The sequence below is a fragment of the Coturnix japonica genome, chromosome 14 (assembly GCF_054131305.1).
Source record: "Coturnix japonica strain WE chromosome 14, WE-NBRP24, whole genome shotgun sequence".
Taxonomy (NCBI): domain Eukaryota; kingdom Metazoa; phylum Chordata; class Aves; order Galliformes; family Phasianidae; genus Coturnix; species Coturnix japonica.
The window spans coordinates 9,118,566-9,144,634 of record NC_140676.1 but is presented as its reverse complement, the minus strand read 5'-3'; the positions used below and the strand labels follow the sequence as shown (position 1 = coordinate 9,144,634).

Below are 26,069 nucleotides of genomic sequence, written 5' to 3'. Positions count from 1 at the left end.
GATGTTCTGTGACTCCAAACTTGAAGTGGTCAGGCAGTTTCTTATTCCCAAAAACTGTGAATCATCTGGATTCCTGCAGCCTTGTAGGACATGGTACTGGCAGTCCAAGCAAGGGCTGTGAAACAGCTTTCTTTCTTTTTGTGTTTTCTTTTCTGTTATATTATTTAAATAAACTGGGAGGTGTTATTTCTTTATGTCCTAATTCATTCAAACAGACTCTGGGTGGCTTTGCTGACTTCTTCTTCTAAGTGTTGAAGCTGAAGCTGAAGCTGAAGCAGTGGCTCTTAGATCTGAGACCCTGTAACAGCAGTTTCTTCTTTATTTGTTTACTTATGTTTTAAAAGCAGTGTTCTCTGCTGTAGGGAATGGAAGTTCTGTACAGACACTGACGATACAGATGGTGTTGAACTGAGCATCTACAGACTCAGAGTGAAATGTCAATAGCACCAAAGACAGACTGTGGTGAGCAGAGCGTTGCCTAAAGGAACATCTGAGAAGTGATGCGGTCACAAGGCAGCGCTGCCGGCCGTCCCACTTCACAGACAGAGCTGCAAACCTCTTCCTGCCATGTCACTGCTTCATATGGCACTCAGTATGTGTCTTCTCTGGTAGGTTACCAGCAATTGAGCACTTGTCTGGTTCGTTGGGCAGAGCTGCACTTTGCCTTCTGAAAGGACTGATGCCTGTTGTGAGGTGCAATGAGCACCTGCCTTGTCCCACTGGATTGTTATGTGGATTAACAGCCTGAGGTTCTGATAAGCTGGAGTTCCTTGTATTCCCATTTCAACGTTTTATAATGTGTGGGTTTTTAATTGCAGATTTAATGTAGGATCAATACAATTCAGTTTGTTTAAATACATTTATAGCACAGCGTGATGTGTAGAGAGCAAAAGGGGCGCCTATAGGTGCAAACAGATTAGCTGAGAGGTCAGAAAACCACAGCAGTTTGAAAACCTATTAACTATAAATAATGTGTTTAAGCTTTCATCTTCAGCGAGGCTCTTCCATTCCTGGTTGCTTGGTGGTTTTTTAATTATTATTATTTTATTCAAAGTGTATTTGCAGTAAGTAAGTGCCATCCCAGATCAGACTTGGTGCTGCTGCAGTGCAGACAAGGAAGTAAGGGCTGAAAAAAACATTCTTTGTAATCCTGCTAGTTACAGGAAAACAGTACCAAAAGAGCAAAGAAAAGCAAAGTCACAAACAGCTTGTTGTGAATCACTGCTCGGCTGCACTAAAACAGCCTTCCTTTTTTCACATTAAAGCTGCTCACATTTAAAAGAAGTACATTTAAGGATTGGGCGTCTCATGGGTTCATTAGTTCAAAGAGGAAGCTTTTGTTGTATGCAAAGCAGGGAGGTGTGTGCATGTTTCTGTTTGAGCTCCATGCTGAGCGTATCACTTCTTGATACACAAAAAGAACAAGGAGTTTACGCCCTTATGGGGCAGCACACCAAAAAAGCAAATTCCCACCTAAGTTATAGATGTAATTAAGGAAGAAAAGCTGTGTTTGACTCCTCAGTCCATTCCTCACAGTTGTGTCCTTGGCACTGACATAGTATCTGCCCCTCAGTAAGAAATACTGAAGCACAAGGGTATCCTGATGCCATAGATAGAGACGAGCATTTTGTTGAAGCAACATGTAATCACTTATTGAAATCATGAGCTAAGGGAACTTATTTACCTATTGGGGTTTTTTTTTATTCTACACTAAACAGGTGAAGGGATGCATGGAACACAACAGAGAACAGAGACATGGGCAGCAGTTCTCTTTATTATTATATTATATTCTCTTTGTTGGTCCATGGTTGGCTGTGCAGTGATGTAAAGGAGTTCAAAGTGTTTGGGCTGCAGTCTGGAGCACCATGCTCTGGCTTTATCTGTTTTGTTTGGCTTTTAGTTGCTGACTCCCTTTTGTACACAAACACACCTCGTATCACCAACAAAGTACGAACTACTTAAAAAAAGAAGTTGCTGCAGTATGAATATCCCCACTGAGCCATGGCAGTCAGTGGGCTGAGCAGTGAGATCTCATCTCTCATCTTGGTGTGGGACTCTCGCCCCATGGGCTGCTTCTTTCTAGCTAACTCTGTAAGAGGTAGAGGGGCTTCCTTCTAATAGAGGTGCAACCACTCCCCTTCCTCCAGAGAAACCTCAAGTGTAATAAATCTGTGAGGAACACTGACATTGAGGTGTCACTGCTCATTTACAAAGACAACTCATTAATCTAATGTAATAAGGTATATCATATGGCTACCAACACGTGGGCGTATCTAAAACCTGTCTTCATTTACAGCTTGCTGTACGCACCCTTTAACATGTGATACACAATGAGCTGCTTGCTTTTATATTTTCTATGCTATGTCTTGACTTTTGCTCCATGGCAAGTCCAAGCAGTGAGGATACCTTAAAACCATCATAATTTGTTCCATCAAAGTTAAATTTAAAGCAAATATCAAAGCACTGAGAAACCTGTCTGTGCAACCATTTGGGCGGTTTCAGTTTCTACTTGATGTTGTGTTCTCTGCAGAAGCTTGGAAAATACAGAATTGCTCAACAGGCTGAAGAAATGAAAGAAGACTTTACAGGAAGGAAGATGTGGTTCTGAGTTGTTCAGCCTCTGCATGAAGCTTGTTGGGCCAGATTAAACAACAGTGGCAATTGTAGCAGTGTAAGCACTGCAAGTGGTGCTCTGTATTTATCTCTGTTTCTCCCTTATTTGAAGAAAAATGACTACTCTGTGTATGGCTTTGATTCAAAGTGTCATCAGATCACTTATTTTAATCATAAAACTTTGAAAAAGGTTGTTCTGGCAATACAAATTCAGCACCCTGTAGAAACTGATGGCTTGCACAATAAGTAGTGTTGTTTACATTACTGAATCTACTTTGTTCTAATTGCATTTGATAGCCATACCCACGGTCAGTTTCCAGTCATAGAACAGTTTTATTGCACACCTGGGGCTGGAGGGAGGCAATGCTTCTCTGTATTCTACGGATATTATTTGTATAGAACTTTAAAGAAGTGTCTTAAATCTTTCCCAGTAATCAAACAGCAAGTCAATATTATGCTTCAGCTTTTCCTTATTACACCCCTGATCAAGTGACATCCCATTACACAGCTCTCCTGCCCTGCTGGCTGCAGGCAGGGCACCATCTTCTGGGCAGCTGGGGAAAGGCCTGGAAGACCTGCCTGTGCTGTTCGGTGTCAGACGTGTTCTTATCCAAGGTTTGGAGAGAAGCCACAAGGAATCTGTGAAAATAGTGAGTACCTGTAATCTAGGTTCAAATATTCACCAGTATCTTGGCTGTGAAAATGTTTAATTATGGTATTTTTCCTCAAAAACTCAATTTGGATTTAAAAGGCCATTTACTATAATCAAGTATCTAATTTTTTTTTTGCACCTCATCAATTCCCTTGAGGACTTTTTAGCTAAGTTCCGTGTGTGCTATAGGAAAAGGAAAGGAGCTGGGGTCTCTCCATGCACATAAGACAAAAGAAGTGTTGCTGTGAGCTTTCATTGGTGCTGCTGCACCAAAATCCCTGCATGTATCAGTACTGCCCAGAGTGTGAAACACCCTCTGGACAGGCAGCCTCACCTGCTTTCTCATACCCGCTTAGCATAAGAACGTTTCAGAATATGAGTGAGATGTGAGGGCTCGCAGCCTGCTTCCCGGCTTTTACAAGTGGCTGTAGAGGAAATGCTGTCACAGCTTAAAGCACTGATTGAGCACCTGGTGAGAAGGCAGGGCCAACCCAGTGGAGCTCAGGTGCATGTAATGCATTGCAATGCATCTGAGTGACTGGAAGGGCTGCAGCCAGGATCAACCCCTTCCCACACCTCATTTAAGGGTTAGCAGTGGAAATAAGAAGCTCTTGCTGGGGTTTCTTGCCTACCTGAGGATTTCTGGAGGTAAGAAGATTTTTTTCCTTTATTTTTTGTGGCTGTTGAGCAAATTCTCACTTGCTGCAGCCTGGGCCCTTGCTGCTCTGCTGTCACTGCTGAGCTTTCTATCATGTTACAGTTGTAATTGAAGCTATACCCGTGGTTCAGGAAAGGATATGTGAAAAACCACAGCTCAGGATAAATTTCTTCTGCATGGATTGCAGTAGGTGGCAGAATTCTAACAGGATTTCAGCTGATTGGTCACCTACAACAATCTGGCGTAGCTCTAGAAAGCAGAGGGGCTTGCTGTGGAGACCTCTAATCTTAGGCAACTATTGGTTAGAGACTAATCATAAAGAGTAAATGTGTCCTTATTTCCCACAGGAGGGTTTCCTGTGGAGATAGAGAAATACAGGAACATGCAAATAATCTTGTGATGGTCAGAAGAAATAAACTGGATGTACTACAGAGCTGGTTGGGAAGGCAGCAGATCTGATTCTCATTCCTACTAATGCAATGCTTCTCTTAGGTGGTACTCAGAATGACTCTTCAATATCTGTAAAGATAACTTGTCTTCTTTCATGGACACCTCATGCTCACATTTTCTGTTACTTCATGGGAAACAAGACCTGCACTTTTCTGGCTGAAGAGGGAGCCATAGTTCATTCTAAAGAGCATCACAGGGCTGAGTGGAGCTTGTGTTCACAGGCACTCTGAGAAAGAACTGCTGTTAGACTCACCAAGAAAAGGGCACGAGACCTCAATACAAATAAGATTAATATTTCATAAGACAGAATGTGAAGTTTAATAATTGATTTAATAAAACCCACAATAAAGCAACACATCTCCGCTTTTTCTTCAATTAAACAAAAGTGTAGTAAATCATTACAATAAAAAAACTCCAAATACATTACATGTCTACCATACTTCAACTTCTAATTACATCAACTGTAAATCCCAAGTTAGTTAAAACCTGCTTGAGTACTAGTATGTGCAAAATACCTGTTGTGGTGGGAGGTTTTTGCTTGATTTTAGGGAATTTCTAAGAACAGGGTGCATGTATTTTCATGAACTGTGATATGGCTTAATTGGTGGCAATGTTTGTACTGAAGCATTAACTTTCAAGCACGGTGTTCCTTAGTGTCTGAGCTGTGCGTACTCCTGTGCTGTACTCAGGTGTTCCCACTTCTTGCCAGAACAAACCCAAACGTATTCTAGTGTTATTAACACTGTGCTGTGAGTTCTCACCTCTGCAAATTCATCATGAGCTCCTTGTCTTAATGAGAAAACAAGCCAAGACTGTTGCTACCAATTGCAGATATAAATCGCCCTGATGAATATGTGAAACCCTATCAAGTTTCAAGACAACATCTCAAGTATTCACAGCTGAGCATCACTATATCTGTTACTGGTCCAAAACTTTCTGCTCCACGTGCAGAAATACTTTTGATGTCAGCTGAAGCTTTGTGTGAAGATCAAAGCGCAGAATAAGCAAAAAATACTCAAAGCAAAGTTCTGTCTATTGAACGCTGCGGGTCATTCTTGTTGCCCTTGGTTTCAATGCAGTATTAGCATCAGCAACAGGCATAAACATCAGCCTGGATGTGTGGTAGGCTGGTGGTGGGTAGAGGCTTATGTTTTATTATCCTGCATACATTCAAAGTACAAGGATTGAGCTATGAGGCACAGCAATTCAGTTTAGTGGACTTTGAAGTGACAGGATGAGAAAAGTCTTCTCAAATTGCTCTGATTCTCAATCAGTAAAAGAGCTTTCTGTCTCTGTAGGTTGCTGTGATTGCATTGTCCAGTGTGCATGAGGCCGCTGAGCTTGCTCGGATTTCGTTTTACTCCTAGAGCTCAGTAGTGAGGGACTGCTGTTGTATTGGCTGTCCTGTGGGGATACTGCCTTCCTGTCCTCACAGCAGAGATGAACAGGTCAGAGATCCAAGAAGGAGGGAACACTCCACCTAAAACTTCTGCTCTCCCTTTCCCTTCTAGTACATTTAAGTATTTTGCACGTCTGTAGATTGTATCTGAGAGTACCTTCACGTCAAGCATAGTTCCTGTCATTTTATTTTTTCAACAAAGCAATCATGGAAAATGTTCCTTTATAGTACATGTATTAATTATAATTAGAATGCATGCTAATTAACTGGCCTTCTAATGTGCATCAAATGCTGGTTTAGACATTCAAAATTATTAATAAATTTCATCTTACAAGTCAAAAAATTGTAAAATAAATAACCTCCTTCTAAAATATAAACCCTATTCTAAAATATATCACAGATAACCAACCACTGAGAACACTCTGGGTCCAGTGCTGGGTCTCCAGTTAAACTCCAGAAGTTTGGGCAAGGATCTTCCTGTCTGGATCTCTGAACATCCAGATTAAAGCTAAGTTTCTGCTCTGGTTACATTAAATCCTCTGTTTTCCAATGTCTCTGACAGGACAATTTAGGAAAGAATTCAGCTAGCACTGCATGCATCGTGATTTAAAACACTGTATGAAAATGGCTGCTGTAAAAATACTGTCTGATGAATTTAATGTATGGAACCCTGGCATGATCAATAATAGTACAGATGTTAATTGAAATACTGAATACTCGATGCTCCATTTGGAGCGCAGGTACTTTGTGGTACACAAAAGACAATCTCAAACTGTAATTTGTGAGGTATCTGCAGAACCATGTTGCAGTTTGTAAACAATCTGAAAACAACTTTGTCTCAAAACCATAATAAGTTTAATAAACCAGCACGAGGGAGAGAATGAAATGCTCTGTAGGGCAACCACTGCGCTTCTTGCAGCACCAGTTCTCCCTGCTGCGTGTTAAATGGTACAAATCCACATGTTAATTATTTTTATCATTCACTTTGAATTTATTGCTCTCAGTCTTTGACAACAAGATAAAGAATAAGGCAGCAGTTCCCAAAACATGAGATTAGGCACTGGAACTCTGACAACTTGCACAGGTCTTGCTTGATTCCTGTTTGTAACTCTGAAGCTGGACAGAGCACTTGTACATTCCAAACGTGTTCAGCAGCAGTTGTCTGGCCTTGAACTGAACTTCCTCCCATTTAGATGAGCTACCAGGAACTGGAAAAACCAGGAAAAGATTTCATAACATTCAATCCTTGATAAAACTGGACAATCCATCTGTCTTCGTATTTACCACGTGATCTCACCAACTCTGATGTCTTTATTCAAACCCTCTTATCAATTGTCTATTGTTCTGTGACTGTCATACATTATATGTATTATTTTACATCTTTATCTCTTATCTAGAACTGTATCTTGGTAAAACTGTCCCCATTAAATAGGGTTACAGAGAAAGCTTTCCTCTGATACACCTGATGTTGTGTTAGATGTCAATATCAGCATGTTTTATCCATGAATCAGATCCTTCCATAAGGGAATTTCTGAAGGAAAGTACTTAACGCCATCAAATAGGAAAAAGAAAATTCTGTACTGGATCAGTATGGGACCAATATGCCTCAGTATAAATGTATTTTCTTTCTTTCCTAACTTCCATTTACACTTTGTCCTTATGGGTTAATGGTTTCTATATCTCTCTGTACAAGAGCATAAACAATAGATTATTTTTCCCCCCAGAATGCTATTTCCTGGATGTGAGTATGAATATAAAGATGAGAGATAAAGTGCTTTGAGTTTTGTCATCTTCCCCACCCCTGGCTGGACTGAACCTAAAATTATGCCATATAGCAGCTTACCTAATTGCAAGTGGACTATGGCAGCTGTTTTTCCTGCAGTGAGAGACCAAACATTTAAATCTTCTATAGAATAAACATCTTCAATTTTCATCAAGTCTTCTTTAATACGATCCACATTTAAATGCCTCGGAACTCCTGTGATACCAAATATAAGATAAAATTAACTGTCGTTCTCAAAGTCTGTAGTCTTCCAAATAAAATGTCACGACAACTTTCAAAACATTAAAGGGGTTCATTGTCTGCGCTGTTGGAAGCATTGAGTAACTTTAAGTTACTGTTACAGAAGAACATGTAGATTGGGATATTGATTCCAGTATGGATACTGAAACAGTACAGGAATTACACTGCTGTCTCAAATATAGCTTGTCCATTCCAGAATCCAGTCTTCCTTCAGAGCAATGTTCTTCTATAGATACAATTGTATTATAGCTCCTAGTCCCTAATAGCTGCTTAGCTCAAACACTTCAAGAAAAGTATAAATCATTATGCACATAATTAGGTTTTCAGCCTGAAAATCTTTGTTATGTTACCAGAACTTGACAAAAAAAAGGATACATTTTCTCCTTCTGAATCGGTTACATTTCTGAATCAGAACTGAAAGACAAATCATTGAAGGTTTTCACCGAAATAAGTATTTGAATAATCTTCAGGTGAGATACATCGAAGTTGGGTTTGTTTCTGTGTGGTTTTTTGCTGCTGCTTTTATGGTCTTCAAGAAGCTGAGATTTTGCTTGTTTACAGCGAGGAAACTGAAATGTTATCTCAGAAGGGATGCCTTAAGAATGTCTTATGTATTTATATATATATATATATATATATATATATATATATATATATATACATATATTTCTTGCAAGCCCATTCTCTGGAGCTACTGAGTATTAGTTGGAAGAATTACCTAATACACGCTAAGACCATCTTTCATCACATTAATAACATCATTAATTCAGATATCTTGATAACAGCTGGGATACCTATGCAAACAGGTGCAACTCAAACATCTGGAATTCAACACACCATTAGTTCACCTTATCTGTTCAGCTAAATCTCAGATGTTGCCTTGGAGCTAAATGAGATTTCTTAAGTATATTTTACCACTTTTTGCCTTTGCAGAGAAATTCCATTGTCCTTTTTTTTTTTTCTTTCCCTAAATGACAAAGAAAGCACTTGGCATTGAAGGTTTTGAGATTTTTGATTGCAGAAGTCAGCAGTAATTCATATGGAACAGATGGGATGGTGCAGCTAAGAACCACGATTTTTTCTTCTCACCCCTACGTGAAAGTACCAGATTAAGCAGTAACATGGGCAGATTAGTTACAATAATGCAAAGAATGTTGCTGATGTTTTTCCCTTTAAGTCACCACAAGAGGACAAATGATAAGCTTATCTATGTTCTGCTGCTGCTTTTCTTTGCCTCCTTCCTTTTCACGCTGCTTTTGATTTCCAGTTTTAGCTGACGTGTAGCAATACTATCGCATTTGTGGAAAAGGGAAAAACAGGTCAAACATGAACCACGTGTCCAGATGTTTTGCCTGAATTTGTCTTTTCCTTTTACATGTGTTCACATTAACCTTACAAGTAATCAAACAAAGCATGTAGCTGAGTCTGGGCTGATATTTATTTTAGCTGAAAGTTTTATAAATTCTATTTCTACCATCTCAAGATGGTAAATTGTGAGCATTGCTAAGACCTGGACCTGTGTCATGCTGGTAAAGGTTAAAGACTCTTGAAGACTCTTAGATGAGCCAGCAAGAGCTGTAATCCCAAAGCAAGATCAACGGAATTCCAGACACAGCCCGTGTTGCTGGAGATGGTGGTTGTGATGTCCAAGTGCCAGAGCTTCACCTGACATGTGAAACATTGCACACTGTGCAGATCTTACCTTCCAAAATTATAACTCCTGTATCACACAGAATTCGGACTGTTGTCAAAACCACCAGTATGGAAAATATGTATGTACAAATAGGATCAGCAATCTTGTATTCTGGCTGGAAAGGAAGGTCCAAAATGTTAAAAGATGCATTAAATAAGATTATAAATAAAAACAGAACTCAGAAATACAGTTGCTCGGAGCTACAATTTCTGTGAATATTTCATTGTTTGAATAATTACATACTACAAAATAGTCTCTGCTTATTTTCCATGACTACAGGAAGCTTATAACAGAAAACAAAGTGTATCATTTTCATTGCTTAGAAAAATAAGCCCATTTTTAATGTATTAACTACAGTTGAAGTGAAAAATCACTTTGCCTCAAAGATTAGCCGTTCCTTACCTTGAAACGTATGATGTATGCAGCTACAAGCACACCAATGCTTTGTACCAGGTCCCCAAGGGCATGTACAAATGCTGCTCTCACTGCAAGGCTGCTGTGTCCATGGCCACTGCTGCGGGCTGCACTAGGAGAGTTTGACTGAGGTACATGGGAGTGAGGGTGTGAATGGGAGTGGGAATGAAGGTGTCCAGATTGATTCAGCAAAAAGCCCATTCTGAAATTGGAAAAAGAAAAGTGCTCCAAGAAACAGCTTAGAGGGTTGGGTGGGTGTTTTTTGTGATTTTAATTTCTTTAATTTCTTTAATTCAGAACAACAACAAAAAAGCGGTATCATTTCCTGTATTATTTTATGAGGAGAAAGAGGTCCAGCAAAATGACATCCCGTGAGAAAGTTACAGGCCATTAATGAATGAACAGCTTATTCAGAAATATATTTGTGAGTGTCAATAGAGAGAAAGGGAGATCTTACATTAAGTTAACTGCAACACCAACAGCTGCTGTGATCAGCATGATATCGCCGTTAATTTCATAGTCCATATGGATGGTTCTTTGAACAGCTTCATACAACAGGAATGCCATAAGGATATAGACCAGCAGCACACTAATGATGGCTGACAATACTTCTGCAAACAGAAAGGTAAGAACATCATCAAAGTGAGTCTCAGGTCTACTTCTGTTTCCTATTTGTACTACGGACAGGGCCGTAATTATTTAAGCTTTCATGTACAGTATTAATGAACAGCTAGTAAACCATAAGTAACATTTACAAGTAAGATTAATCATAAAACCACAGAGTTAATCTAGACTTAAAGATGACATACATATCCTTTTGTTTACTGTCACTCACCAGATGATCACTGGGATCTTAACCTTTCTATGTGAATTCAAAGATCAGGGTTGGAATTTATTTGCACTGAATTCTGACTGTTGTTCTCCCCTCTGCTCCTGCACATTTAGCCCTGATACATTCCCCAGGTATCAGCTATTAGTTACCCCATAGCAGAAAGAATATTGATCTAAGAACTGTCTTTTTCCCTCTGCTTTGAATCTGTCAGTGTGCAGCACAACTCCGAGTGCTGAAATGTCATTTCTAACACAGAATTGTCTCTACTCATCAAATAAAGGCATTATTGCAATATAGAACACACGTTCCACAGCATCAGAATAATTTGATCCATACACTGAATTGGTGACATAGTTATGGGAGAAGAAACTCACACAGATGCAGTCAGCTGCTCAGCTCTGTGTCAGTGCCTGGATGAGTAGGCAGTAATGAGGCTCTGAAAGGCAACTATCATAATCCCTGATTTCAGAGCAATGTGGAATCCTGGAAAGATCCACACAAGTGGAAGCTTTCTTTACAAAGCAGGCAGATTATTCAGGGTAACAGCCATTACTTTTTTATGTATTTTAAGGCATTTCTTCCATTAGGAGAACGTTTGTTGGTGGTGGTTGAATTTGTCAAACTGTAGTATCCTGGTATTTACCTGAGTAACAACATGCTGTAGCTGAACTATCTAAAAGCATATATTCTGCAGTGGAAGCCAGCGTGTTCTTTGCAGTAGCTTTCACAGAGTCATTATCATGTTGACATTATAGATCTGTGCTAAGATCTTTCACTTGTGAAGTGAAATATGCACTGTATCAATGTTCTGATGGATCTGTCATTACTGACGCTGTCTCTGCAGCAGTGGAAAGATGCCAAGTTCCATATCTGTGTTTAGATCTGCTCAGTGCCTTTCTGAGAAGGAGGTATCTCTGCTTGGTGAAACAGAACTATTTTTGGCTTAAAGAATAGAATTCTTCTCAGATAAGACTGCAATTTTCTTTTTTTTTTTTTTATCTTCACTTCTCCAGCTCATTCCTGGATCTGTCAGCTTCACTTTCACCATAGGAAATGGAAGAAACTAAAGATGGAGCGTATGTATTATATATTCAAAGAGAATTCAAAAAGATGAAAAATGGTGCTTTCTGCTGGAATTTGAATAGGCAACCAATGGGTCTGCTGTCTTTACAAAGTGACGTTTATGGCTACTAGTAGGACAATTCATGGTTCTGCAAACAGAGGTGAAAATGAGCACCGGAAACCATGCACTGGAACATTTTAGTGCTTAGTGCATGTATGAATTATCTTAAAATGTAATGCAAAGCAGATTGGTTATGAGGCACTTCTTGTACATGCTCCCAGCTTTAAGCAAATGCACATTTTTTGGTGACAGATGCTCTATCTCTACCCTATTTTTAACATTCTGTCATGTTTTAATAGCTCATGAAATTCAGGCTATTGATGAGTTCATGTTATTTTGCTGACGAGCTTCTTACTGTATACGATGTTTGGAAAAATGTATTACAGCGAGGATGTAGCCCAGACTCGGCACTGTTCCATTGCCACTGTTCACTGATGTGTGAAACTGTGTGTTCAGGCCACATTCAGAAAGAGTGCCTAAAATCAGGCAAATAAGCTTCACAAAAAAACAGTGAACCAGTGTTCACAGGGCCTAGCTCAGGGTTTTGAGGGTTTCTTGTAGGTTCCTTATCAATCTCTCCTTCCCCACTGCAGCCACAGAAGCTCTCTTCCCCCTCTCACAGGCTCTAGTCCTTTGCTTCCTACACAGATCACTATGCTGCTGCTGCTAACACAGAATGGATGAGAAGAGAAGGGGCCTCTGGAGTTAGCCCTGTCCAGTGTCCAGCTGAAAGCAGGATCAACGAGAGCAGACTGCTCCGGGCTGTTGAGTTAGAAGTTTTTCCAGCAAGAGAGACTCCATGACCTGTCTGGGCAGCCTCATCTGGTGTCTGACAACATCCTGACCCTGGGCAGCAGAAAGAGAGGAGGAATTGCTGCACGAGTGAGAAGTCACCCCCTCTATTCTCCAGGGAGAAAATGGTGGGTGATAACAGATATGGACCACCACTGGATCAATCTGGTCAGTACTTTCTTTGGCAGTAAAATGAGGAAAAAAGTTGTGGATTTTGTTGCTTGTTTGTTTTTTAAAGTGAGGTGGCAGAAATCCAAAAGGATTCCTGTTTGCAGAGTACTTATGGAGATCCTGAATTGATAAGTAAAAATTTATAAAACTCAGTAATATGTGATAAAACTTTTTCCTTAAGAACTATTTCTGTCATAAGGCCACGTCATGATCCTTCTTTGTACTTTCTGGTTTTTGAAGAGTTACAAATACAAAAACAGCTCAAACTGTTTTAAAATGAGGTTAGGGTATGTCTACACACCAGCAAACATCCTTGTGGAAAGCAGGAACAAATGCCGGGGCATACCTGCAAGGTCAGGTTTATTAGGGGGAACTCTCAGCACAGAATTAAAACTTCTTGAAAGAAAAGTTTGTAATGGGAAATGCTGGCACTGTTAGTGCTTTCTTGCTAAAGCCCAAAGATCTTTGCTGGTGTACAGTTATGCATTCATGCATTAGTGACTACCTGATGACAAATGACTAGGAGTGATGGAGCTGTTGAATTCCACTGCTGTTCTGGCAGCCATCATAAGAATTTAAAGTAATAGCAGCACAAGAGCTTTAGATTCCATGAAAAAATACATCCTATAGAAAGCACAGAGGTAGCAAGCTGTAACATCCAGAAGGATCTATTTCATTCAAATTTTTGGGACAATGCCCACAAGTCAAGACCTTCATCTGTACATTGTAGATTATTAATATCCAGTACAGATGGCAAACACAGGAAAGCACCCTTTATCATCATTACACTTCCAAATGTGAAGTAATGAGTCCTGAAATTACACTTCCAACACTCAGTACATATTTCTGCTAATACTTGTTTTTACAAAAACCTAAAATAGGTGCAAGTTAAGTAACCTTCTGTACTGGACATGAAGGGACATCTTCATTTCTTCTTTGTGCAAGAACAGTGATTTATGAGACTTCTTGCAGAGCTGATATCTGATCCTGTGCTCTATGGAACTTCTTACTTCTGGGAGTCAGCACAGGATTAATCATTAATCACGTTTCGTAGGACTTTGTTTCCAGATGTAGCATTTGTACTGTTTTGATCAGGAGGTTTATTCCCCTGTGGCAATACACCCCATGTTGTGGATACACAAAATACAGACTGTTAAACCTAAAGTTACTTTTAGGTTTATTACTGATTTCCTTCCAGTTATCTCTTCTTCTTGAATTACATACTTTTAGCATTATTGTTTAAAATACTGTTACTAGCAAAAGCTGAAATCTACGTACCTAGGCGATGAAATCCGAAAGTGAACCTCTTTGTGGGAGACTTTGCAGACAGCCAGAGAGCAAGTAGGGTCAAAATAATACCACTAAGGTCAGTTAACATGTGCAGTGCATCTGTCATAATTGCTAGGCTGTTAGCAACATATCCACCTGAAAACAAAATTGGAAGAGTCAAGAGCAATTCTGGATCCCGTCCTCTTGGCATAATTTTCAGTTATTTATTTTCAGAACACTGCACTAAGTGCATGAGAGCACCTCTTATCACTGAGCAGGACTGTTTTTTTTGCCATTATAATCAACGTGCCATGCTGTAATTTAAGGCTACCATCATTAGAAATGCAGTGAAGCGTGCTCTCAGTGACAGCAGCATAGAAAGGAGTTAGTCCTGTTATTCTCACTGAAACTACCTGCTTGATAATATTTGCAAACTACTTTAGTATCTTTCCTGTGTATGCTATTGCATATGCTTAATTGGCTAATGCTTTTTATTTCAACTACAGCTGTTAAATATTTTTGCACTATGGAACAAGGACAGAAATCCAGTGACTCACTGGCAAAGTAATTCACCCCACCCTCTTTTTATTTTTATTGCATCTTCTTTTAACCTTCACCATCTCCTGTCCTGGCAGAGGTGTACAAATTCTGCTAATGTATATTGCCGATAATAACTTTCACAGCATTTTCCTTTCTTATTTCTTATCATATTTTTTTTCATAATTACGAGCTGTATGGAGATGAACGACCTCAGATCGAAGGTCAATATCATTGTTCTGATTCAATTGCTAAATGCTACTAGTAGGTAGATGGGTGAGAGAGATTTAAACAATGCGCCTCACTCTCAAGCATCCCTTATCCAAATGGGGATCAAGGACAGCCAGCATCGTCTTCCATCTGCATGAAGATAAGCCCATTTATTGAGAAAAGATCACATCTTCAGTGTCAGCTCAGCTATTATTTCATTTCTCATTTTACCTTGAGATCATTCAAACTGTAGATTCTAGCAAGCAGAGCAAGCAGCTGGTGTGCCATTTGGCAGGCTTAGGCTCCAGCCAACGTATCTCGAGTAAAGGTATCTCTGTACACAATTAAAAGCCTCTTAGTGAAGAGGCTGACCACGAGGAAAGAGCAAAGGGAAATTCACAACAGGCTGACTGCTTTCAACATGGGTGAAAAACTTGTGTGCATCCATCTGTGAGTGCAGACCTGCAGGCAGAGCTACACCCTTCTTCCCACACACACAAGCAGCAGGGCTGACACTGCACAAGTTGCTTGTTCTGCCCATAACTACTGACTGACCTCTGTTCCACCTGTTCCTGCCCACCAGCCCCTTTATTTAGATGTCTGTAAGTCTCAGAGTGAAATTCTTTAGAGGTTGGAATTCTCCACAGGCCATCATAGTTCAAAGATAATTTGCTTTCTCACGTAATTTCAGAAAATATGTCCCAGGAATGTGCAGCTCAGCGTGTTTTATTGTCAGCACAGAGAAAATGATTTATGTCTAACAACATTCACTTCAATGCTTTCTGTATACGATCATTTACAGTACATACGTTAATCTGTGAATATTAAATTGAGAAGTGCTTCAGCCCAAGAGAAGCCAACTTTATTTCAGCTAGTCTCCCTAGAGACCACATAAACACAGAATTCGGATATTGAAAGTAGTCTTAATGTAGCGTAGGATTAAGAAAATATCATTGAGAAGAATGAAATTCTGAATTTGAAGGCCCTGTTTCCAACTGTATTGGTTCCTTGCTTGGTGAAGCACTGCCCAGGGGCTGCTGAAACACAATCAACTCCAAGGGGAGAAAACAGGAAAACAGACATCTACAACCTTTGTGAATAGAAGCCCTGAAGGCTCACCCACTGTTTTCACCATGTGAAGGACAGCAGTCCTCTGTGAATGATCAATTAGAACTCTTTGAACATAACTGAATGTATCAAAAAGCTGTCAGGAAAGGTGACTGGATTTGCATTGTTTTCCATTTCTTCATACTAAAAGGTTCCCATAAAGTGATCTGACTTCTACAATGACTGGTGATCAAATTAAGCAACCAACACCGATGTGGGCTGGATTAATGAGCCTGGCAGTAATTGGAACAAAACAGATGCCAACTGAGATTTCTCATGGCAGCTGCTGGAACACAATTTCCTTCATCTTGACAGAAAGTTTCCTACCAAGCAAAGTAACTGTCCAACCAAAAAGTGCCAAAATTCCAAACCAAAGGAGACAGAACTCAGTGCTGGGCCAGAATGAAATACATTGAGCGTACATACAGTGTGACCCAGCGCTTGCAGGCTTCTTCACTTATTCTGCTGCTGATTGCCTGCCCTATGACAAGGTACTCACATCAAGGCCCACAGAAGTGCACAGATACTCAAGTCCTACTTGTTCTCTCTGGAAGTTGGATGCCTGAATATTTTATAGGTCTGGGCCTTAGCACTGTCTGCCGCAGTGCCCAAACACTGCACCACTTCTGGAAACCACATACAGGAACCTGAGAATGACGAGTCCACACTACAGTAGCAATGCTTCATAAGGAGAAATCAGTCACTCTGACCTGAGCCTGCAAAAGTCCTGGTTGTGAGGGAGAAACAGTGGATAAAGTGACAGCAATGAGAATATTTTTCCTCTCAACACCTATAATTCCTGGAGCTGACCATGCATTAGATATGGAGATGTCTACAACAGTGTGAACACATTGACTCTCTGTGACTTCAGTATCAAGCTGCCAACAGCTCGGGAACATTTCTCAGCACCATGCCCTTCAGATGGACTAAATTCAGTGTGTATCAAAATGCCAATATGAGTACAATCAAATGAATAATAATGATAATAATAATAAGTCACGCTTACCACTAATAATGACCACAGCCGAGATGCAACTCCGCACTAACACTAACCCCTCATCAAATTTACCTGAGCTCACACTGCGCCACAATCTCAGACAGAGAAAAAACAGAGCCAGAGGGCAAATGAAGGCATTCAACCAGATCCCTGTAAGCTGAGTGCTGATCTGCGATGAGCTGATGTGTTGTGGCAGTGCTACTAATGACTAACTGCACACTGAAAGCGAGGTGTTGAGAGACAAAGCCACTGTTTTCTCTTAACCCACATTCCCAAACAAAACTATGGTGCAGACACAGTCGGTTATTTACTCTCTCTGAAAAAAAAGCCCATTTCTCTTATGGCTTTTTATTTTGTTCTATGAATGTGGGACGAATGGCATCATTCTGTGCTACAGTACCCGAGCTGCTAAATTCACTCAGTTTTCTATTATCTGGACCTGTATGTTAAATGCAAGCAATTAAAATGAAATTAGTTGTCAGTCATTGTCTGCTGCTAGAAAGATCGGGCTCAACTTAACAGGCTGTTCATGACTGCTGGGTGCTGTGCGTCCACGTGCAGGCACCGTGCATTGCTCCCTGCTGCTTCAAACAGCCAAAGCGAAGCAGAGTTTCAGCATTCTGCAGGTGGCCGAGCAGCCCCAAGCACTTACACTGAACATCATGGGCACATCCAGAACCAGGCGGTAACGGGGCACTGCTATTGCATTGGTGAGTGAACAAAACATAAATGGTACGCCTTGTGGAAATGGGTAGAGAATGGCACAGGAATAACATTTAAGAGCTTAGCTACCCATCCAGAGCACTTCCAGCTTTAAATTTGATGTCAAGCCCACACTGCTGAAGCACAACTGTATTTAGTGGCTTCAGTCTGCTCTATTATGCACGGGTTCTACTCAACCTTCATAGTGAATGACAGCATGACTTTACGAGAGAGTAATAAAAGCTGAACTTGAGCACCAGACTCACTTTTCGAGGTAAAACCAGCAGATCTTTTCCAAGTACTAACAAACAAAAACCACAAAGAACGTGATTTAACCAAGGAACTTGCACCGTGAACTGCTGCACTAGGAAGCATTAAAAAGCTGCTTGTTTTAACTCTTATATGCTTTACGTCTGGCTGGAGCATGCACTGGTCCAGTTCCATGAGTGGTCCTGGCGGGACGTCAGCAAGTTGTCAATAGAGCAGTGTGCACTGCACTGCACTGCACTGCACTGCATGGCACTTCATCTTCTTGGGTGCAAAAAGCAGAGTTTTTTACTGCTGGATCTGATGGCTAAAGATAAATACATCCCAATATTGGTTTTGTTGTTATATCAGTGTCACCCTTGTTAACTATTTGCCCGCTGTCCTTGCAAACAAAGCAAGATTGCATGTCAGTAATTAAAAAACACTGGAGATGACACTACCCATCGTTCTTGTATAGCCGTGTGACACCATGCAGACCACCCTTACCAATCACACCTTAGAAACTTACAGAACAGGAGCAACAAAAAGCTGCGAGCCAACCAAACGCCCACGTTGTGCCATTGTGGGGAGGCGATGAGCTCCAGGTAAGGAAGCCGCAAGTTCCCCTTTCTCTCCTTGCACGGGAAGCACGGCCGGACTTCGCTCCCGCTCCCCCCGGGGCTTATCACATTATCACATTATCACATTATCACATCACCAACCGCTCCGATGTCTGCAAACACGGAGCACCGAGGCCGGAGCGGCGCCCGACTCACCTACGAGCTCCCCCGTCATGAAGAGCAGATAGAGGACGGCGGCGGCCAGCAGCCGCTTCTTGTCGCGCCGCAGCTTGCACAGCTCCGTCCGGCTGCGGCACCTCCCGCAGGGCTCGGCCCCGCGGCGCAGCGCGACGTCCCGCTCGGCCAAGGACTCGTCGTCGGACGGCGGCGCGGGGTGCAGCCCGTTGGCCGGAGCCTCGGGAGCCGCCTCCGCCGCGTCGTCCGCCACCACGACCCGCAGCTTGTTGAAGCGGGGATAGTCCTCGTCCCCCGCCTCGTCCGAGAAGTCGAAGGCACCGGAGTCGTTCAGGAACAGGGGCGGCTCGCTCCTCCGCAGCGCGGACTTGATGCTGCTCCACAGGCCGGGCCCGGCCATAGCGGCGGCGGGCAGCCCGCGGGGCGCGGCCGATCGTGGCGCGGCTCCCCGCGTCCCTCAGGGCATGGCCCCGCCACACGCCGCCGGGCCGTACCGCGGCACGGTCCCACGTCGCGGGGCACGGCGCGGCTCCCCCGGTCACGGAGCGCTCGGGCAGGCGGTGCTGGGCGCGGGGCCGCCTCCCCGCCGGCGCAGGGGGAGCGCCGCCACCGCCGCCACCGCCGCCATGCGCGTCACCTCGCTCAGCGCCGCGCAACGGGCAGCGCGACCGGGCGGACCGAGCCTCGAACCCGCGAGCACGGGAAAAACGCGATGGGGGCGGACACGGACGGACCGGAACGGACGGACAACGGCATCGCCCGCCGCGGCACTGCGCCTGCGCCGCACGGGACAAGGACGCGGGTTCGAGCCCCGCCGCCCGCACAGCGGGGCGAGGAGGGAGCGCGCAGACGGCTGCGGAGATGGATCGAATCTGTCGGCACACGGAGATGGATCGAATCTGTCGGCACACGGACTGATGGCGTGGGCTGAGGGCCCGGCCGTGTCAGGTCTGCAGCACACAGCCGCCTCCTCTCCATGTAGAAGCCCCCTCCTCACACTGCTCCCAACAGCTGCGGGGCGGTGCTGTGTCCCAGGGGGCGGCATCGCCTTCAAGGATGTCGGGAGAAACGAGCCGTGAGGCCCGGCACCGTGTAAGCCATCCTTATCTGGATTATAAGGGATTACAGGGGTGCGAGTTCTGCTTCTACCAGTTCTGACACAACAGTATCTCCGTGCTCCCATGGCTGACTGCCAGCCTACAGCCACCCACAGCCAAACGCTGTCACTGCTATGAGCCCGACTGATAAACCTGCATGGAAACAGCGCTGTGAGGGAAAGCACATGCTGTTATTGTCCTGGCCGAAGAAGTTACCAAGTAATGATGAGAACACTGCACAAAGCTCGACTTCAAGCTCTGATTAGATAACAGGGGCAATGCTAGTAATGCTTTTTCACAGCTCCTTGACATTTAAATACTTGAGCTGCAGGTGAGTGTGCCTCTGAACCAAACATTTACGATCCTTACTGCAGGTTCCATGTAACTCCCTTTTCAAACACCTCCACTGTCAGCAGAAATCCTCCCTGAACCCCCTGCAGGTCCATGAGCTCAGCAGTGCCCGGACCTTCCACTGCAACACAGCTCCCAGTGTGGATGTCACCATGACAGTGAGCGATGCAGGATCACTGCAGGCAGGAAAGGGAGAAAGGCAGACTTCTATCAGCCTCATTTTTGGAGCGTTGGGTTCGATAAATAGTGAAGTTACAACCACTGTGGAGAAACAGGCTCCTAATGTAAGCTCCTCGGGAAGCAGCGCGGAGCACGGAGCGGCCTTTCCGTGCCGGCCGAACCCGGCAGCGCTGCGCTCCCACCCCCCCCGTCCGAGCGTCGCTTCCGCATCCGGAGCGTCGGGCGCGGCCTGCGGAGCCGTGCGGAGCCGGGCGGTGCCGGCCGGGTCTGAGCCTGACGGAGAGGCGGCCATGAGCGGAGCGGAGGAGGAGGAGAAGGCGGCGGGGAGCGTGTCGGGTACGTGAGGGGCGGCCGAGTAGCACCGCTGGGCCCACGGCTGTGTCACAGCTTAAAGAGCTGTCGATACGTTGTCGCAGTGACTGGTAGCATTGTTCTCCCCCCGCTTTGTGTGCTGCGGGACTTGGTGGTTTCAGGGTGTCGTTGCTTTGCCCCGTCTGCCGCCTCCCGTTGTGTCACGGTCCGGCTGGGAGGTGACCGCGCCGGGCGGAGCTCACAGAGCGGTAAGGATCACAGAGTGACCCGGGTTGGAAGGGACCTCAAGGATCATGTAGTTCCAACCCCCTGCCTGGCAGGGCCACCAAACATACACATTTACTAGATCAGGTTGCCCAGGGCCCCGTCCAACCTGGCCCTGAACACCTCCAAGGACGGAGCATTCACAACCTCCCTGGGCAGCCTGTTCCAGGGCCTAACCACTCTCCTAGTGAAGAACTTCCCCCTAACATCCAACCTAAATCTTCCCTCTTTTAACTTAAAACCATTTCCCCGTGTCCTGCTATTGTCAGCCCTTTCCAAGAGTTTACTCCCCTCCTGGGAGTAAGTTCCCTTCAAGTATTGAAAGGCTGCAGTGAGGTCACCCCGCAACCTTCTCTTCTCCAGGCTGAACAAGCCCAACTCCCTCAAAGGGAGGGAAGGAGAGCGGTGTGAAGAACCGTGCAGCTGGGTGCTGAAGTGCTCTTTAATTTCAAGCTGGAAAGTACCACTGCTGTCGGTGATACGGTGTAAGTGCTGCCCGACCCCGCTCACCTTGCTCCTCTCTTGCAGGTGCCAGTGATGCCTCCCCAGATGAAGGAGTCGAAGCGGATCTGCCCATTATAGATGACAGAGCAGTGGAGAAGCTGACTGAGGGGCTGATCTCTCACTATTTGCCTGATCTTCAGAGATCCAAATCAGCCCTGCAGGAACTTACGTAAGCAGGTTTTTAAATGCAGCTCCCTTTATGTGCATGCTGTTTTTCCACGTGATGTTCTAGCTTAACTGGAAGGCAGTTTGTTGTAGCATTTCTATATTTTGACTGTCCCATTGTTGCCTGTTGGAATTTTGTCTGCAGAGCACCCAGCACTAGAGCACTAAATTCCCATAAGCCAGGCACAACAGATGGGCAAATTTCTTACGAACTTGTTCCATAATGCAAAGTTTGCTGAAAACAATAGATGTACTTTGTAGCAGTAACCTTCATGTTCAAAGCTGCCTGTATATTGTAATATGTTGCAGTATATTGTTGCTGTGCAGTTTGCATCGCTAAGCAGATATAAATTTTTTATACACTGGTATCTTACTGATAATTGAGAATAGTTTGTTTCAAATGTAGGCTGGGTCTACCATATGAAGTAACTGGAGGAGGCTTTACACAGAGCCATCTCAGCTTTGTAGGCTTTGAGTTTCATTATGTGGAATGTGGTTATACTGCTGCCAAGGACAGCCTGTGTCTGGCAGGAATTTAGCTGATCTGTGTGGGTTGAAAGATTCTTGTTAAGCCCCGTGGATTCACACAGGTTCTATGCAGAAATAACATAGTGCTGCAGCGTGACTCAGAGGAAGGGGTGGAGCTTGACTTCACCTCCTCTAGACCTCATTTAAGGGCTGACCACCACTAAGGCAGCATCTCTTGGAGATCGGTTTGGAGGGGATTGCTTCAGCATTTCCCAGTGAAGGCATCCATATCAGTGAGTTTTTCCCCATAAATAACCTTTTGAATATTTGTTACCATCTTTGTTACCGTCTTTGTATCGTTCCACCTTACACAGGGCCAGTTTAAAAAAGAATGCAAAATTTTCTCCCCAAACTTTCTAAGTATAACGCTATAAGAACTTGCCAATAAGGAAGCTCCTGATCTAATGAGTGAGAAATATCCACTCTGCATACCTAGCTTTTGCAGTATATCCTTAAACTTCTTCATCTGTGCTGCTTTACTCTAGTTTTATGGATCTTTTCTTGTTTCAGACAGAACCAAGTGGTATTACTAGAAACGTTAGAACAAGAAATTACAAAATTCAAGGAGTGTAACTCCATTCTTGATATCAATGCCTTGGTAAGTACTATTAATGCTATTATAAATCCCTACGAGCATGGATTCTCCCACCGAGGTATTAGTAGCAGGATGGCTAGCAACCAGTTAAGATACATGGGACAAATTCCTCCTGGAGAGGGTGCGGAACCAGCAGATTTCCTTTAAATGGAAAGGGCACTGGGAGGAAAGAACAGACTCAGTCTAGTTTTCTAAACCAGTAGTCAAAGCAAATGTATGCATTTGTTGAGCAGGACTAAGGTTCCAAGGTGAGCTCTGTGCACATGTCCAGTCTAGCAGGAAAGGTGCTTGAAAGACACGTGGTGCTTCAGTTGGCAATGCTTGTATTCCATTTTGGTGAATCTCAACTCAGTAGACTGCTGAGTGTAACCATTGAGATATGATAGCATAGCAGAAATACTAAGTTGTGGCCTGAACCAGTGATTGAGCACATGGTGGGAAGGCAGGGCCAACCCAGTGGAGCTCAGGTGCATGTAATGCAATTCAGTGCATCTGAGTGACTGGAAGGGGTGCAGCCAGGATCCACCCCTTCCCAGACCTCCTTTAAGGGTTGGCAGTGGAGACAAGAGGATCTCACTGGAGATCCCTGCCTACCTGAGGCCTTCCAAGGGTAAGCAGATTTTTTTTTTCTTTGGTTCTGTGTCCATGGCAGCTGCACTTGGGCTAATCCTCACCTGCTGTAGCATAGGATTTTGCCACCCCACTACTCACTGCTGCGCCTTCCATCAGACTATAGCATTACAGATAGTTGTTTGTATTTATGTCATATGTAAGCTTTAAACATAAGCATGAACAGGTTAATCTATTATCAAACTGCTCTGGCAATGCTGTGTTTGTACTTATTGTTTTGATGCGTAGTTTTATGAAAAAAGTGGGTTTTTATTTTTAAACTTGACAGTCATTGCCTTAACTGCAATGTTTTTAAAGTTTTCAGAAGCTAAACACTATCACAGCAAGTTAGTGAATATTAGGAATGACATGATGATGCTCCATGAGAAGACATCTAAGTTAAAAGTGAGTTGAGTAACTTTTCTTACTTTCTAACATAGCAATTTAGTTATGTATTACTGTGTTTTATTTTGGATGCATGCTGAACATTCTGGTGAAGATAGAATCTCTGTTTAATACCATCCATGACTGTTTTTTCCGTGTTTTCAGTAGCACTTAAACACTTTTCAAACTTCTGTTTACTGCTTTCTGTGTTTAAACAACTGCAGTATCTTAACTATTAGTAAGTCTCAGAATTGTTGTCATGGTTAAGCAGTACATTACAAGAGCTGTATTTCATTCTGTCTCTTAATCTGCTCCATTCCAGCTAGTTTTCTTCATTGTTTCAGTTTCTGTGCTTCTTACAATGAGAACTAGACTGTCATAAATGTAAGACTTTCTCCTGTTTAACGTACTGTTAAGTGGCACAGGTTCACTGACTTCGTGCTATGTAAGCAGTCGCTAGTTAGTTCTGGCAAAGTCAGTCTTTCAGTATGTTCAGTTAGAAGAACACGTTGCACAGTGCACACCTTGTCTGATGCATGAAAACATAAACTGTTTTCCCTTCAACCTCGCTAACTCATCCTTTACACTGTGTAGGGTAGAGTTTCTGCTTGTAAGAAGAAAGGAAGTAAAAGAGAGGAAGAACACAGAAGTAGTTTACAGAGCATTCAGTCATAACTGCTGTGAATTGGAGGAGAGAGTGTTAAGAGAATGGGAGAGATTTTGTATTAGTTCCAAATCCCACTGCAAAACTTACTGTTTGTTTTTTGGCTTTTTTTTTTTCCTTTTCTGTTTAGAAAAGAGCACTCAAACTACAACAAAAGAGGCAGAAAGAAGAACTGGAAAGAGAGCAGCAACGTGAGAAGGAGCTAGAGAGAGAGAAGCAGCTAACAGCAAAACCTGCAAGGAGGACATGAAAGCAGAGCGTGCAACAACTTGTCCAAATAAATCACTTCTGCATTCTCTGGAGTTAAGGCAAACTTTGATTAAGCCAGACTGTAGTTATTACTAACAACAGTCTACTCTCATGCTGTAATTTCCAGAATGATAATAATCAGTGGGTAACATTCAAGTTTTTCACTTTGGTCATTCAGGTTGCCTTCTTTTGTAATGCTATGCAGTTTGATACTACTACAGTATAAGTTAATTTTTATATATAAATATAAATATGTATATTGGAGAACCTAGGCATCGTGGGTATTTAAATACCTATAACTTTTTAATGTGTTTCTGGGTCTTAGAATTCTGAGAGCTGTTTGGTTATTGGCATATATATTTTCCAGACAAAATATGGGGTTGTAGTTGTTAAAGTTCAGTTGTGGTACCTGGACTTCAGAGCCTGTTATACTGAATCTGCATGGATTCTGGCCGTTGTAATTTCTTTTCAGTGCCATTAGTCATAAATATAGATTGATTTTTCTTTGTGTTTTTTTTTTTTCAGCCTTGATTTAGTTGGTGGTTGTTTTCCTTTTGTTTGACTAATTGAGGCATAACCAGAGCTGAGCATTGTCATCTTCACATGGAATTCAGTTATCTGTAGGAAAAGTTACTGCATTTGCTTTTGTTCCATTTATTCTTGTGCATTCAGGGGCTATGTGAGCTAGCGTTGCAGGCTGTCCTTACTTAAAGTGATTATTATTAATGAACATAATGATAAATATTGTATGGGTGTTGATATCCATTTCTCTGAATTGAATTACCTGCAGCACTTGGTGTGAACTCCCATTCAAATGAACGTACACATTGTCTAGACTGGTAAAGGAGCTCTGGGCTGTTTGTGCCTACAGTCTAACACACCAACATGTTGTCCCTATTATTTAAGTCATATGGTGGCACATATTGAAGTAAGATGAAGGGCAAGCTTTGTAAAGCTTTCCATACAACAAGTATGATAAGATATCCAAGCGGCACAGTCAACATTACTTTCATTTTTAGGTGGTTTAAACATTGTACACCTGCCTGGACTCTGCTGTGCTGTATCTTTCTGAAGTCCTAATTTCTACTCGTAAAATATATATCTTTTTTTTCTTTGAAAGATCTACTGTTATGAGTAGTCATCAGAACATTGTTGCAGTTTACTTTGTGTGTTTGGAGCAAGGAGAACAAACGACTGGAGTAGTTTGAAATGCCTTTTCTGAAGTAGTAATAGGTTAAAACTGAAGTTGCCTTTTGTTCTGTCTTAATTGCCAGTGGATTGTTGGCCTGTGCTGTGGTTTATGTGTATTTCGAAAAGAAATGTTAAAGAATTTCTACAGTCCGTTTTTGGAGCAAAATGTACATTACTGAATATTAAGGTTTTTTTAATTTTATTTTATAATGTAACTTCAAAGTTAGTTTTTAGGAATTTAAACAGTTCTTATTAAAGCATAACATGAAACTAGATGCCTTGGTGAAGTATCCTAATCAGGATTAATTTCCTTTGATATTTCTCGTTTGTTAT

General features: G+C 42.6%; 2 protein-coding genes and 2 long non-coding RNA genes across 5 annotated transcripts; 3 read left to right on the top strand and 1 right to left on the bottom strand.

The window, feature by feature from the left end:
* Positions 1 to 362: 362 nt before the first annotated feature.
* LOC146758454 (uncharacterized) lies at positions 363 to 4,724 on the top strand. 2 transcript variants are annotated; one of them, XR_014934357.1, is made up of 3 exons: positions 363 to 608; positions 2,531 to 2,671; positions 3,122 to 4,045. It is a non-coding gene; the product is annotated as an uncharacterized LOC146758454 (long non-coding RNA). The 2 variants fall into 2 exon arrangements; XR_014934358.1 differs by lacking the exon at positions 363 to 608 and adding an exon at positions 4,416 to 4,724 and having other exon boundaries at positions 2,609 to 2,742; positions 3,122 to 3,263.
* SLC30A4 (solute carrier family 30 member 4) lies at positions 4,685 to 19,605 on the bottom strand. The gene is made up of 7 exons (XM_015872938.3): positions 18,665 to 19,605; positions 14,099 to 14,245; positions 10,360 to 10,513; positions 9,891 to 10,104; positions 9,498 to 9,603; positions 7,616 to 7,750; positions 4,685 to 6,980 (listed from the first exon to the last, which is right to left on the bottom strand). Exons 1-7 carry the CDS (start codon positions 19,041 to 19,043, stop codon positions 6,826 to 6,828), a joined length of 1,290 nt encoding a protein of 429 aa, XP_015728424.1. The 5' UTR covers positions 19,044 to 19,605; the 3' UTR covers positions 4,685 to 6,825.
* On the top strand, positions 10,388 to 12,972 carry LOC107318744 (uncharacterized). Its single transcript, XR_001557468.3, has 3 exons — positions 10,388 to 10,527; positions 11,748 to 11,810; positions 12,506 to 12,972. It is a non-coding gene; the product is annotated as an uncharacterized LOC107318744 (long non-coding RNA).
* Positions 19,606 to 20,483: 878 nt separating the features above from the next.
* BLOC1S6 (biogenesis of lysosomal organelles complex 1 subunit 6) lies at positions 20,484 to 26,011 on the top strand. The gene is made up of 5 exons (XM_015872939.3): positions 20,484 to 20,607; positions 21,376 to 21,520; positions 22,555 to 22,642; positions 23,567 to 23,653; positions 24,427 to 26,011. Exons 1-5 carry the CDS (start codon positions 20,562 to 20,564, stop codon positions 24,544 to 24,546), a joined length of 486 nt encoding a protein of 161 aa, XP_015728425.2. The 5' UTR covers positions 20,484 to 20,561; the 3' UTR covers positions 24,547 to 26,011.
* The last annotated feature ends 58 nt before the right edge of the window (positions 26,012 to 26,069 follow it).